The following is a 16,272-nucleotide window of genomic DNA, read 5'->3' as shown; positions in this document are numbered from 1 at the left end:
ACTTTTCAAATCACTTAACTTCTTATTCCCAAATACATAGAATTTCTGCTTTCTCCTCCTTGACTAACAGTGTGGAATAAAGTAAATTTGTTCACTATCACAGCTGTAATTTCCCACAGATGTCACTCTTAAACTCAGTCCTCTCCCTGCAAACGGCCTGGTTGTTTTTTTAGTCACTTCTCCTCCTCTTTTCACCATTTCCTTTTCAACGAAGAACCTAGGGATTTATGGCAGCAATGGATTATGCATGCAAATAGGAAAGCACTGAAGAAACCAGGTTTGGGGTAAAAGGAAAAACCTGTAGCCAGGAAACAAACCATGTGCCTGCATGGCTTATGAAAAAAACATTCTATGACAGACCCTTTCGTAGAGCATCCTGAGCACTGTATTATGTTGTAGCTTATGAATTATCATGGGAGCCACCAGCTGTCATCATGAAAATCTTTTATTGGCACACTGTAAATATTAAATCAGCATGCTAAAATCAGACCATGTGTAGCAGCAGCTGATGCCATTTTATGGCGACAATATTAGAAAGCCAACAGAAGTATTGCACTACAACTCCCATGATTCCTATTTCTTACAGCTCCTCTAAAGCACGGAGCTGTGCTCCAATTTTAACTCTTTAATTATGGCAGGAGGGATTTTTACTGACCACTTACTCCTGGAGTAAATCTTATTCCACAAGCCATTTTTTATTTTTAATGATGTGTTTTCTCCTCTCTCATAATAATCATTGGAATTTGGATTGTGAGAATGAGAGGATGGTTTTCTTTGATGTTGACCAGGAGAAAAGGAGGGACATTTCACCTTTCTCATGGTTAAGAATGCGTGGGAGATCCCCAGGAAAGCCGTATGACCTGTCTGTTTCACCTTAGCTTGTGTGGGCCAAGTGGAATGAATGTCTTCTTCCTTACAAAATAAAAACTTGGCCTTTCATCTTTTGTGAAATCCACCCTAGGCTTGCCCTAGCCTGCCTACCTGCAAAGTGTGATTTGAGGAGTGCCAAAAGTACCATCTGCTTCCCAAAATATCTTCCCCACCGGCCCGCCATGTTGCCTGAAATTTTCACCTTTAAAACACTGTATCTATACAGCTCCTTTTCACTATATTAATTGAATCAGCAATATCATGAGATGATCTACTATGGATGACTCAGCTTCTCTCAACACGATGATCTAAAACAAGTACAAAGGACTCATGAAGGAAAATGCTATACATATCCACATAAAGAAACGGACTCAAAATATAGATCTTTTTTTACTTTTTTCACTTTATTTCCTTTTGATCTATTTCTTCTTCCACAATTGTGATGAATGTGGAAATGTTTCACATGATAGCACATGTATAAACTATATCAAACTGCCTACCATTTTCAGAAGAGGGGAGGGAGAAAAATTTGGAACTCAAAAGTCTTGTAAAAATGAATACTAAAAATTTTCTTGCTGTGTAATTGGGGAAAAACTAAAATGCTATTTAAATAAAAAAAAATAGACTTCCCAATATATACATAAATGAGGAAGAGTAACTTCATTACATATCAGATTGGCTCACTGTTTAGCAGGAATCTTAGTCCCAAGTGAGGTAGATTTGGGTTAGTAGAGAAGAAAGTCAGGAAAAGTTTCAGTTAGAGAGTGCTAGGCAACTGCAGGCATTACAAGGACACTGAACTAGAGGGAGCAAGGAGAAATGGAGGGGAAGAGTTAGGTTTGAAAGCAGGGCAAGAGGGTCACAAAGTCAATTTTTTCCACTGAACAATTTTGTAGAGAATGAAACAACCTGGAATCCACAGTCATATTTGGAAATAACTGGGTGAATGAACGCATAGAATCACTTGTTTCTGACATCCTTGCGTTGGAAACCTCCTCCAGTACAATATCCTTACTACCTGATGCTAAGAATGGTCCTCTGTCTTCCAGGGTTGCTGTAAGTAAAGTGCTATGCCTTGTAAGGTACCATATAAATGTGAATTTTATTATAAACATAATCATTATTGTTATACCATAGTACCCCAAAAGTTATGAGTGTTACTCATCCCTATTATGGAATACTAAGTAGAATAATTGCCGTGAAACCAAATTCTTTCTCTTTCGGGGCATCTGGAATATAGGAAGGGGGTATGTGGGCCCAGGTGTGACTTACGGATCAACATAGGAGCTTGTCTTTCCCCTGTTTTCTGCCTGAAGGATGGGTAGAATGCAGGATTCCTTGAAGTGATGTAATGATGATTAAAAATAAAAAGGACTTACTGGAAATTCTTGTTCTTTGGAGGTTGGGTAAAGAACAGATCTTTCCATGGTCTGATACAAAGGAGGGAAGGGCAATACTCCCTCGGAGGAGATTGGCTCATGCTCCTACCAATGGATGCATCATTGGCAGCTTATTCTTTTCAGAGGAAAGAAAGAGAAAAATCAAAGGAATGAAAACACCTGGCCCTCCTCAGGGAGGAAAGGTAGATGAGTAGGGATACATTTGGGGAGGCACACCTTTAGCAAACAAGAATTACAGGTTACAGGATCATTTCTTAAGTTTTATTACTCAACTGTTCTACTTAACTTGAGGTTCTAAATTAGGGGTAAAGCTCAGCCACCTTGGCATTGCTGCTTAAAAAGTTTAGCCTTCAAATTGACTCCAGCCTTGCCCTCTCTAATCTGTACAGCAAATCATTGCCAATTCATTTCCCTAAACCTATATTTTTGTTATATCTTTGTCTGGGAAAGGATCTACTGTGGCTCCCCATTCCTTATAGACAGAGTGTGATGGAGCCAGTTTAAGCTGGCTTAATGTGAATATTTAAATTTTGGGCTTGACTTAATGTTTTATTGATTTTCTAGATTTAAGAAAGTGTTTATAGTAAAGATTAATCTTAAAAGTGTATCCTGATTACATTTTTTTTTCCAAGATAGGTGGTTGTTAGACATTTATCTTCACATCCCTGATACAAGATAAAGTTGAAAAATTTTCATCAAAGATCTTTACAATCAGGTCTTTAGCTACTTTTCCAACCTTATCCCACTACTTGCACACAGAAACCCTTTGTTTCAACCAAACTACTATATTACATACCTTACATTTTCCTGTCTCCATTATTTTCCTTATGCTGTTTCCTGCACTTAAAACACCATTCCCTCCTCCCTATGGTTACCTACTAGTACTCATCTTAAGGCTCAACTTGCATTGCCTTCTCCAAGAAGCCTTCTCTGATGACCTTAACTATGAGCATACATAAAAGTTGTCCTGGGTTCTCTTCCCTTTCTCTCTCTAGTAGACACTCTTCTCTGTCTTTAACATGTCCAAAACAAAACTCATTTTCTTTCCTCCAAAATGCACTCCTCCTATTTCTAATGCATACTTCCTATTTCTCTTGAGGGCATTGCTATCCTTGCAACCACCCAAGTATACAAGCTAAGAGAGAATCATCCTCAACTCTATATGCTCCCTCATTCCATATAACCAATCCGTTGCCAAGATTTGTCATTTTTGCCTCCACAACTCGTATACATCCACTTCTCATTGCTTATGTTGCCAATTCTGGTATATCTTCTGTACCATATGCCATCCGTCATAACTCTGCCCTATCTCCCATGTTTAGCCTCTTTTCCTCATTTTCATGCCATTTGATTCAGGTCTACACACCTAGATTATTGTAATAATCTCTTTACTGGCCTTCTACTACAGGCTCTTGTTTCTTCAATCCATTCTTTAAGCAGAAGCCAAGTGAACTTTACTAATGCACAGGTCTATTCTGAAGGCATATGGCGGCCAATGCTTGATGATACTTCTGTTGTCAGTATCATAGTTTAAAATAAGTGGAGTAAGAGAGGAATGGGGCATATTTTCCATTTTTATTTATTTTTACCTACCTGCTATATAACTTTTTCAGGCCAGAGTAATTAAGCTCAGGTCTTCTAGGCTCAAACTAATTCTATTTCTCCTTTGTGTGTCCCTAAGGTTAGAAGAATAACTCTGTTGTGTCTTACTTGAAAAATATCATTGTTCTCTATTGCCTACAAAGTAGAATCAAACTCCTTAGCTTAGCATTTAGGCCTCTCTCTGTCCAGATGTATTTCATGCTATTCTCCTGCATTTATTCTACCTGGTAGTCAAATTGGATTCTCCTAGCTATTTCCCAAATGGACCATGAGCTTTCCCACTTCTGTGCTATGGCTCATATTGCCCTTTCCCCCTAAAATTCTTACCTCCTATAGATCTTTTAAGGACCATCTCAAAAGCCACCTTCTTCAACAAGCCAGAAATAATTTCTCCTTCTTCTGAACTCCTTTAGTATTTTACCTATTGTAGTCATATTTTTCTTTGCATTATAGCTATGTAAATGAGGCTTATCTCCTCCTATAAGACTATAAACTCTATCAGAGCAAAAACTGTGTCTAATTCATCCTTAATCCTCCATAGCCTCTTGCTTATGGCAAGCAATCAATATGCATTTGTTTAGTTTTTTTAAATCATCAAATGATTTTTAAACATAAATGAGGGATGGGCCATTAAAAAAAAGAAATATTAGATATGGCATTAAATTGGGAGACAAAAAAAATCTATCTACCAGGGCAGTAGCAGGAATATACACATACGCAAACAGGAGACATGGAGGTCTTTGAAACTAAAAGCATGATCCAATTGGCTGAGAAAGGACCACATTATCAGGCGTAGTCAATTGAAGACTGGACAGCTGGTCAATAGCTTTTGGCACCAAAATATATTGACCAGCTGGGAGGTCGTTAACGCTGAACAGTTTTATCCTTATGATCACATCTTGGCCAATTAGATTGTCTTTAGACACCAAAGGGTATAATATTTTCAGATATAAATGTCACATGTATAGCCATGTTGTGAGTATTATATGTATGCAAATGTGTTGTAGAATATACTCTGTCTGACTGCACTGGCTTCTTCTGTAGGCCCTGTTAGTTTTTCAGTTACAAAGTAAATAGACTAAAAGTATAAACTGATTTATTGAAAAACAAAAACAAAACACAACTGATGAGCCATTATACTAGAGGAATCTGTTATAATTTATATCCATTTAAATCCTGGGGTTCCTACAAAAATCATCCAAATAATCAAATGTATTCTCTGAAAAATGAGATGGGGGCAAGATAGATAAGGCAGTGATAAAGGTGTAGATGAACACTGGAAGAGAGGTTTCTCTGTTAATGTGGGGATACTTCAGTTTTCCTGTTTGTGATGATACTGTGTTATTATGCACCAAGACCCTGGATACTACAGTGCCTCCTCAATGAGATCCATGAATGTTCAAAAGAGGTTGGTTTAATAATTTACGAATAAAAAAGCTGAATATATGAAAAACTATCTATTGTATAGACTGTGTCTTATAGTAGGATAGCCAGGCAATCCACTGAGGTAGTAAATCAGTTTATTTATTGAAATTTATGGATATACTTCTGTGTGTCTGGGACAAGCATGGAAGATGGGGAATTAAATAGAAGGGAGAGAAAATGCTAATTTGGATTTGGAAAATTACAAAGGTCTTTCCACAGACCCAAGTTGTTCCCTGGGACAAAAATGCCATTTTTCACTATGGCTCCTAGGAAACCACATTCTCCAAAGATTTGAAATTAAGAAACAATGGAGAGAGACATAGTATGTAGAAGTAGATCACAACAAATTTCTGGTGATGCTCTATGTGCAAGTGGTTATGTGATGACTATAATGAAGGAATTACCTAAAGGAAAAGGAAGGGAACTATTCATGCACTGCCTTGGTATTCACAAAATATTAAAAGACTTAGAGAAATATCTCCACTGCATAATCATCTGTGGAGGATGCATGGGAGAACATGGACAAAAATTCGCACAGGATGAGAGGGCATGGTTGCATTGTTATCTGTACCAATGAAGACGATACCCATATTGAAGATATCAGAGATTTATTAAGGTATGAATGAAAACAAATCATTCACAAATTCAAAGACAAGTCATTACTCTGGGAATGGCTACTATACAATAGGTATATATTTTAGAAAGCAAAAATTTTTACACAGAGAATATAACTTGCCATCAAGATTTTAAAAAGCAGAGTTAGACAAAGATGAATGGAAGGTTGTAAACCAAAAACTTTGTATAGGGGGTGATAGCACTAAGTATATACATTTGGGCTATTTTACAAATGGCGCAGAAAAACAGCATGATTTACTGGAAAATCCCTGAACTTAAAACTTAAGTGCTGGTCTATATGCCAGGGCCAGTAAACTTAGGACACTGGAGAGATTACTCCCTGGACAGGGAATCAAGATAAAAGGGTTCAGATTCTACCCTGACCATACCTGTGTGACCTTAGGCAGGTCATTTCCTGGGTCTCAGTTTGATCATCAATAAAAATGTGACGATTGATTTAAATAATTTTGAGGTATCTTTGAGCTCTAACATTTTAGACAATGATAAAATGAGAAGTTTAAAAACTTGTCACAAACTTTTCCAGCATGCTTCAGATTGCAACACTGGCCATTTCCCCCAATTTCACTGAGTTTATATAATTTATATCACCTTATCACTAAGATTCACAGATTAAATTTTCTACATTAGAAGAAACTCTCCATCCAAACCTGGATATCCCGTTTGGTAACTAAATCAAAAACTTGCTATTGTCCAGTCATGTCCAACTCTTGATGACCCCATGAATAAGAACATGGCAATACTGTCCATGGGGTTTTCTTGGCAGAGACACTGGAGGGGTTTTCCACTTCTTTCTCTAGTAGATTAAGGAAAACAGAAGTTAAGTGACTTGCCCAGTGTCACACAGCTAATAATTGTGATTGGACTCAAACTCAGGTCTTCCTGATTCCAGGTCCAGAAGTCTATCCACTGAGCCCTCTAGCTACTTCTAAAAACCAAAAACTTACTTTCATTTAAATCTATTTACCCATAGGCATTTGGTGGTGAATCCCCTTTCATCTACAAACTCTGAAGAGTTATTTCAACATTTAATTAAATTGAAGAAGAATTTATTAAATGCCTACTGTATGGTTGACAGTGTTCTAGGCACCAGAGATATAAAGATAAAAGCAAAACAGACCTAACTCTCCAAGAGCTTACAATCTCTTCGTGGGAACATCATACAAACCTAGGGTTTGTTACAAACCCTTTTGGCAGTCTGTGAATCCTATTGACCTGTTCTCAGGACCATGTTTTTAAATACATAATTAAAACATCCAGGATTACAAAGGAAACCGAAAATTAGTGAAAACAAAAATGTATTTTTCCCAAGTTCACATCTGCTCTGAAATCTATGATCTGAGGACCCCAGGTTCAGAATCTATGATGTAAACAGAGACAAAAATACAAGTATATGCAAAGTAACTTTTGGTATATGAGAAACAACATATAGGCTGCAAATCACAAAAGATCACATTGGTTGAGATATGAAGGCCACAAGTTAAGCTGAATCTTCTCAAAGAAAAGAGCCACTAAGAACTTAGGACCCCAAACTAGAGACCAACCAAATAGTTCCTCATCTCCTTAGAAACATTGTCAACTGAGAAAGACCAAATACACTGGGCTTCTCCCTGATGTTATAGGGAGTTGGCCATAAAAGCCAATTTGTTTACCGTTCTTTCCATTTTGACTTCTGGAAGGAGAGAGCATTGGCCCCAAGTCTGCAAAGTAGCCCTTGACCAGATTAATTCTAGCTACGTTTTTATGCATGAGAGTCAGAATGAAGATGCTCCTCATCTTGACCTTCCTTGACTTTACATTGACATTCCTCCACAATCATCACCACCTTGGCCACAGGGTTGGATCCAGGGCAGTTCAACATTAATTCTTTTGTTGTGAACTTGGTAGGTAAACAGTGGGAGCAGAAGGCATGATGGTGCACAGTAGCCTCAGAAGAACGGAAGGAACGACATTTCCCGAAGCATAAGTTGTTTTGAATGACTACTTTTTCACAGTCGTCATGTATGATTGTCTAAAAAGGTAAAAGGTATCCATTACTGATTAACTTCAGTCATTATAGCAAGCAATAGCATCACTGTGCTTAAAAAAACACCTGCTGATATGACAGAGAAATAAAGATCTATGTCTCACGAGCCTTTCACACCAACTTTTGAATAGACTTATACTTCAGAACTAGCTCAAAACAGCTTTCTCCATTGAGTAAATAATTTTTAAGAAACTAGGCTTTGGAAAGAGAGTTAATACTAAAAGAAATGTTCTACTTTACCTTTTTAACACACTCAGAAATACTAAACATGTTAGACATGTTTAATTTAATTTAATTGATTTTTATTTGAGTGATACCAATCAAAATTATTGTGTTATTCACTTTACAACATAATTTTAAAGCTTAAAACATAGCAGGTTTCATTCTCTTCTATTTTGAAGAACCTATAAATTCACCATGTGGCAGAGATACTGTAAATCCATGGAAATCCCCACTGAGATTATAATATTTTGCCCCCACATGATGCTGTGTACCTGGCCTTATGTGTCCTTCAAAATATAGAAATACTGAATTCTTTCATTTTAATTTAATTAGCAATAGATTCAAAATAAGAGTCGAAAAGGGAATCTGACTGCCTGCTTCTTATGAGTAATTTTTCTAATTGCACACAGGCAACAAAACGGTCATTATAATTTCATAATTGACTTGTCATTGTTACATACTCTTGCCTTTTCAGGCAGAATGCTTAACTGCCTTCTACAGTCAATTACCTTGTAATACTGGCTGCTTAATTGGCTACCATTACTAGACTATAAAATTTTAAGCTGCACAGTGTTGCTTCCCGTTCAGCTCCCTGCCTTTGAAAACTTACTTCAAAACCTGTCCTTTCTGTAACTCAGACTTCTCATTTTTAATTTAATATTCAGAATGTAGGGGCACCCAAATTGGAAGAAAAAGATAATAGACTGTGGTTTACTCTTCATAATGTTGACTAGAAATGATAACCATGAATTAGCTGATGTAATAAAAATTAAGAACACTGTTTGGAGGTATGGGGATAACACGTTTCTTTGTTATCTTATCCAAATAGAAACCCTCTCTCTTCAACATAAAAGGAAGAGTCCAGGTTATTTCCAACGATGTTAATTATTAGTAATTTTGATATTATTGTCTCTTCTACTTTTGTACCATCAGTCATGCATCAAGATAATACTAGAAAGTCTCTGAGGGATAGTAAAATAGTAATGGCTTACATTTACATACGGTTTTACAAAAAGTATTTCCCATACATTATCCTGTCAATCTAGTCATTATTTTAAAAGAGACCTTGATTTATGACTGAGGATCAAAACCAAGAGCTCAGAGAGTCAAATCCATTTCCAATAATGTTAATTATTAGTGTTTTTGGCACCATAGTTACTTCTACTGTTGCACCATTAGCCCTGCATCAAGATAATGCTAGAAAATATCTGAGGAAATTGATGAAGGAATAATAATTATTATTAACAATATTATTAATATAAGATAGTAATATTAACAATACTACATATGATATAATATGTAAAAAAGGAATAATAAGTAAATAGTAAGAAAATAAGCTTTCATTTATTTAGAGTTTTATAGTTATAAAGCATTTCCCTTACCGTATATCAGCAAAGTCAATGTTTTAAAAGAGACTTTGGCTTATGACTGAACACCAAAACTGTGCACTCAGAGGGAAGGGTATGTGGACCAAGGGAACTCAGCTCTGAGATCCTCTCCTTCATTCTGGTACTTACCTGGGAGAAGGGTACTGTCCTACAGGTCTCCTGATGTACTTCATTGCTTTTGATGGGCAAGATGACCTCCTGTGAAGCTGGGCTCTTTCTAAACAAGAAATAGTGCCAGAATTTTTGGGCTTCTTCCTGGAGATGGGGTTTCTCAATTTCCTTGCCATCAGTCTCAGCATTTGCTGGGGCCCTAGATTTGAAGGCCTCTCTAGCAGGATCCCCTGTTTCCAGATGCCTTTCTGGCTTCTGTTTCTCAGAGGCATACATAAACCTGAATAATATGTCTCTTTGCTCTCTGGGAGTTTCTGTCTGCTCAGAGTCTATCAGGTGGGGTATGGCTACAAACAAGTCTGGCTTTTCTTGGTCCTCCTCAAAAATGTCTGTCGAAAGTGCTCCAAGGCCCTGATAATCAGCGGCATGAAAGGGATGCTGAGCTCTCTCGTTTTTACCTGGCAGCATCTGTTGCTTGGACTCTCCCAGACCCAAGATCACTAGCAGCTGAAGCAGCAGGAGATACATGATTTTTTTCTTCAAGTTATTTTCCAGATTCTTAAAATGGTAGGGGGAAAGGAAAGACACAGAGAATTCAGTGGATTTTGACTAGATTAAGGAAGTGGTTATATATAATGCTTTCTTGGTGATGGTGGGAAGGCAGGTGGCCTAGAGTCTGGCAAAATAAATAGATTTCTTGTTGACTTCAATTACGAGGTGCTAATGGCTTCCTGCTTTTTTTCTTGTGTTTTGTGTATTTTTGAAGAGCCCAGTGAAAGCCTATTACCTAGGGGGTAATTAGCTGAAGAGTTTAGACGCATTGTTTAGCTATTGTCTAGGAACTAAGGGAAGTTTTAAAATGTTTATTGGCTCAATCAACTGATTGTTAGGCCTTATTTCCCATACTCTGAACCAAGAAGTGTTATCAACAGCTGGTTGGTTATGCATTGTACTGTTTGGAGAACTAGTTCAAGAATCACTTATTGTTTTCTCAGGAAATAAACTTTGCAAGATGGGCTTTTTGAGTGTCTCTTGTGTCATAACAAAATGTACCAATACATTTTAAAAATAAGTGGGGGAGAGAGAATTAGTACTTTTGATCATCAAAATATTAAAGATAAATTTCTAACAATTCTCTTCTCCCTGTACTCTCCTTGGCAAAGGCATGAGTTTCCATGAGTTTAATTGCCATCTCAATGCAGATAATTCCCAGATCCAGCCCCATTCTCTTCCCTGAGCTTTATTTGCGTGATAGCTATGTCATACTGGACGTCCCAAAGATAAGTTAAAGTTAACATATCCAAAACTGAACTGATAATCTTTTCCCCTAACCCTGCCCTCCCCAGACCCCTATTTCTATCACCACCATTTTTAGAATCTCCCAGTTCTGTAACCTCAGCATTATCCTTGACTCCTCAGTCTTCCTTGCCTTACAAGTCCAATCAGTTGTCAAAGTATTACATCTCTCCTCTCAAAAAGCTACCAGCTAGCTAGTCCCTTATTACCTCTTTCCTGGATTATTGAAACAGACTCCTAATTAGTCTCCTGGTCTCAAGTTTTTCCCCACTATAGTAAATTCTACACACTGCCAACAAAGTAACTTTCTCTGAGAGCAGATTTGGCTACCTGATTCTCCCACTTAACTAGTTCTGGGTCTTCTTATTGCTTCTAAGAAAAAAATATAAACCCCTCTACTTAACATATATATATACACATACATATAAATACGTATGTGTGTTTATATATGTGAGAGGAGACAGAGACAGGGAGAGAAAGAGAGATACAGGAAGAGAGAAAAAGAGAGAGGAACAGAGACAGAGACAGAGACAGAGACAGAGAGAGAGAGAGAAAACTGGGTAACTCAGTGAACAGAATACTGCTAGGATTCAGGAAGATAGTTCAAATTTGACTTCAGACTCTTACTAGCTGTGTGACCCCAAGGCCAACCTGTTTGCCTAGGAAGCAGCTAGGTGGCTTGGTGGATAGAGCACTGGGCCTGAAGTCAAGAAGACCTGAGTTCAAATTCAGCTTCAGACACTTACTAACCGTGTGACCCAGGGCAAGTCACCTAACCTCTGTTTGCCTTAATCCACTGGAGAAGGAAATGGCAAACCACTCCAGCATCTTTGCCGAGAAAGCTCCGTGAACGGTATGAGCCTGGAGTCCCAACTGAACAATACAACTAGATCATTTGTTCTCTCTCATACATAATCTGGCTCTCACCTGCCTCCCTAGATTTCTCTTCTATCACTCCCCTTCACACTCTACATTCCACCCAAACTAAATGACAGGCTGTTCCCCAGTTTCTCAAATGTCCTCATTCTCTTCCACCTCTGCACGTTCTCCATGCCTCTCTTCTTATCTCTTCCTGTCAAAATTCTTCTCTTGTTTAAAGACCCCAGCTCAAGTGCCCCCTCTTCCGTGAAGCCTTCTCTCCTTCCTCTACCACTCTCTTCTATCTAACAATTTGTTCAATAAACACCCTTTAAACACCTGCTTTATCCAAAGTATAGGGCTAGGCGTTATGCATACAAAGATAATGTCTCTAAATTCCTTAGAGATAAGAGACTGCTAAGAAAATACACAATGATTTGAAAAAGGAGAGATCCCTAATACTTCGGGAGGTCAGAAAAAGTCTTCTTTAAGGCAGAAAGGACTTTAAATCTGTTTTTTGTTTTTTAATGTGATAACTGTATTTCAATGTCATTGGTTTCCTTGTCTGTATTTTATTTGATGTACTTAAAATCATTTTCCTAAGAAGTGATCCACAGGCTTCACCAAATTTCCAAAAGGGGCTTTGACATTAAAAGTAATCGTAATTTCAAAAACAAAGATTAAGAACCTGGGCCTTAAGGTGCGGCACCTGAGCTGACCTTGGAAGGATGTTAAGAATTCTAAGATGAAGAGGTAAGGAGAGCATGAACTCCAGGCATGGAGGACAGGCTGTACCAAGAAATGGATCTGTGAAATGGAATATGGTGTTCAAGAAAGAGCAAACAGAATAATTTGTTCACTGTGTAGAGTACTTGAAAGGAAGTAGTCTGAAATTAGCCTGGGAACATTGGCTGGAACCACTTTGGAAAGGGTTTTTATTTTATCCTAGAGATAGTAGAGGACTACTGAAGAATTCTTAAAAAGAAAATTGCATTTTAAAAATAAAGCTATTTATTTGACTTTAATTTTCAACATTCATTTTCATGAGTTTGTGAGTCCCAAATTTTTTTTCCCTCCCCTCCCCAGTACAGCAAGCAATCTGATATAGGCTATACATGTACAATCACATTAAACATATTTTCACATTAATCATGTTGTGAAAGAAGAATCAGAACAAAAGGGAAGACCCATGAGAAAGAAAAAAAGTGAAAATAGTATGTTTCAATCTGCATTCAGACTCCATAGTTCTTTCTCTGGATATAGGTAGTAGATTTATGTAGATAGTATTTTCCACCATGAGTCTTTTGGAATTGTCGTAGATGATTGCAAGAGCTAAGTCTATCAAAAGTTGATTATCACAGTGTTATAGTATACAATGTTCTCCTGGTTCTGCCCACTTCATTCAGCATCAGTGCATGAAAGTCTTCAGGAAGATTATTTTTAACAGGTCTGGAAGATGCATTGGAGATGAGAGAGATTAGAAGAAAAAGGTCTTCTTTTCAATAGTTTTGGTGGGAGATGAGGAGGGTCTGTAAGCTGGTGATTATATGAATAGAGAGACGGAGGTAGATTCAAGCAATGTTGTAGAGGTAGAATCAATGAAATCTGACTAGTGATTGGATTTGGGAGGTAAAGAGAAAAGGGAGAACTACGGATGACTCCAAGTTTACAAATCTGGGTACCTGGGAGGATGCAATACTCTCAACAGAAATAAGGAAGCTTAGAGGAAGGGAAAGTTTGTGGGAAGGAAGAATATTGAATTCATTTTGGGACATATTGACCTTGAGATGTCTATAAGACATCCAGGTAGAGATGTTCAGTACATGTTTTTAGTACAAGACTATAGTTGTAGAGAAACATCAGGGCTGGCTGTAGGAGTCTGGAAATTAGCTGTAAACCTATAGGAGCTGATGAGATCGCCAAAAGAATGGATAATAAAAAGAAAAGAGAAGCCTCAGAGCAGAGGGTTGGGGGATGATCATGATTAGAGGATGGGAGATGGCCGAAGTTCCAGCAAAAGAGACTGTGAAGCAGGTGTTAGACCCGAAGAAGAAGAAGAAAAGAGCATTGTTATGGAAACGAAGGAAGGATGTTTAATTGTCAGAAGCTGCTGAGAGCTTAAAGCAGATAAAGACTGAGAGAAAAGCCATCAGATTGAGCAGAGGAGATCATCACTAACTTTGGAGAGAATAATTTCAGTGGAGTGGTCAGGTTGGAAGCCAAACTGCAGGTTATCCACCATTGACAAACAGTTATACATTAAAATATAATCCACAAATTGTCTCTCCCGCTCTTCCCTTCTATCAGCATTGTAAAAAGTCATATAACAGAGCATTTCCAGGAAGTTATATAATAAAAATGAGGGCTAAAATACTTTCCCTCATTCTAAAAGATATTATAGCTTCTTGCGTAGTTATCATTTACCACCATAGATCATAAATCCCTTGGAAGCACAACCTTTGTTACTTATCTCTGTATCTCCAGCACTGAGCACAGTTCATTGCATACTGTAAGTGCATAATAAATGTTTTTTCCCTTGGCTCTCAAACATACTTTATGTAATATTATGTATTGTGATTATATGAATGTGTTATATCCCCTGTAGGCTTCATGATGATCATAGGGGCATATATTTCTATCTGGAAGAAACTTTAGAGTTATCCAATCCATCCCCCTTATTTAACAGGTGAGGAAATTGAGGCCCCAGAATATTAAGCAGCTCTCGCAAGGTCACACAGATAATAAATAGCAAGGTTGATATGTGAACTCAAGTTCTCTGATTCCCAATTGTTCCCTTTTAGAAAGCTGCTTGGGGGACTGAGAAGTTACTTGACTTGCCCAGGGTGACACCACCAGTGATGTGTCCGCAACAAGACTTGAAACCAAGTCTTTCTGACTATGAGCCAGCTGACTGTCATGCTGCCTCTCCAAGTTTTACCTAAACTTTATATCTCCCCCAAAGCCTAATACAGTGCTCTCTACATGGCAAGTATTCAATGAGTATCTGTCAAATTGAGTTTCTATGATTTAAATTTGATCTAATTACAGAATTTGGTCAATCTAAACTCCCATTTTTCAACATGGAAAAATATTTTGATAAATCTATTTGGAGCATGTTGCTCGGGTTTGAAAACAAGGGTTGTATGTCACAGTTCTGTCTTTGGTGTCACAAACTTCTGTCCTCCTGGAGAGAACATTTTAATCTGCCTGTACTTAGGAGCATTGCAAGCCACAGGTGACTTGTTTGACACCTCGGCTCTAAAGGATCAAGTTTCCTTGACAACAACAACAGAATATAAAAAAAAATCAATTTTCATGTACTGCTAGAGAGAGATCACTCCTCGCCGCTATGTTCCTCTCCTGTATATAATAAATTCACTTGACCGTGTTTATCATTAATTACCATCCCCCAAATGGAACAACGGTTTTGTAGCTCCCTAAGAAAACCAATCGGCTCCCAGATCCATAGCTAATATGGACATTAAGATTTCTCCCAATCTGGGGAGGGCAAATGGGGAGCAGACAAGGGGGGAAGCATCTGAAAACATCAAGGAAGTTCTTAGGTCCAAAAGAATAACCCAACTGTTAGAGCAATTAGTCCTTGATGTTCCCAAGAGAAGAAGCCCCGAGAGTTTATGACTATAATCACGGTCAACCTGCTTCTTGGACCAATAGCAGAGTTTAGAAAGCATCAGCATTCTAATTCATCTTGCCTCAGTACTCCACACACTCAGCATGAATGTGTCTCACTCGCTTCTTCAGTGCTTTCTGGCACTGTTTTTGAGAAACTGCAGGATATCTCCTATTATCTCTGAGGGCCATCACAACACACCCACAAAATTCTCCAACCAAGGGTAATTTTAATTCATTTTTATTTTAAAATTAGGCGCCATGCTGAACTTTAAAGGCAGAGGAGAAGAGAGGCTACGATATCCAGTATCAGCAGAGTAGTATGCTAATAGTGGACAACGAGGTAGCTCAGTGGATAGAGCATCAGGCCTGGAAGCAGGAGGATCTGAATTCAAATCTTGCCTCATGCTAGCTTTGTGACCCTGGGTAAGTCATTTAACACTGTTTGCTTCAGTTTCCTTATTTGTAAAAGTGAACTGGAGAAGGAAATGACAGCTTTGCCAAGAAAACCCTAAATGGGGTCATGAAGAGTCTGAAACAAGAGAACAAAAACGATGACATGCCAATAGCACAACTAGGCAACACCTTCCTTTGTGCCTGTGGGAAATAGGGAAGGTAATGGTATTTTTTCTGTCAAAGAATCATAAAATTTTAGATCTAGAAGGGAGCCTGGGCACTTTCTTCTTCAATCTCCTCATTTTACAGATGAAAAAAACTAACATTTGGGAAAGGACCATTCCACAGTCAGAAAGCTGGTTAGTGACACAGTCAAGACTGGAACCCAGTTCTCGACTCCAGTTCCCATGCTCCT

General features: G+C 38.0%; 1 protein-coding gene across 1 annotated transcript; it reads right to left on the bottom strand.

Moving 5' to 3' along the window:
• Positions 1 to 6,965: 6,965 nt before the first annotated feature.
• Positions 6,966 to 10,353, bottom strand: CER1 (cerberus 1, DAN family BMP antagonist). The gene is made up of 2 exons (XM_072637915.1): positions 9,696 to 10,353; positions 6,966 to 7,941 (listed from the first exon to the last, which is right to left on the bottom strand). Exons 1-2 carry the CDS (start codon positions 10,203 to 10,205, stop codon positions 7,672 to 7,674), a joined length of 780 nt encoding a protein of 259 aa, XP_072494016.1. The 5' UTR covers positions 10,206 to 10,353; the 3' UTR covers positions 6,966 to 7,671.
• Positions 10,354 to 16,272: the final 5,919 nt, after the last annotated feature.

This window comes from Notamacropus eugenii, chromosome 1 (genome assembly GCF_028372415.1).
Source record: "Notamacropus eugenii isolate mMacEug1 chromosome 1, mMacEug1.pri_v2, whole genome shotgun sequence".
Taxonomy (NCBI): domain Eukaryota; kingdom Metazoa; phylum Chordata; class Mammalia; order Diprotodontia; family Macropodidae; genus Notamacropus; species Notamacropus eugenii.
The sequence above is the reverse complement of the archived record's forward strand: the minus strand, read 5'-3'. Positions and strand labels throughout refer to the sequence as shown.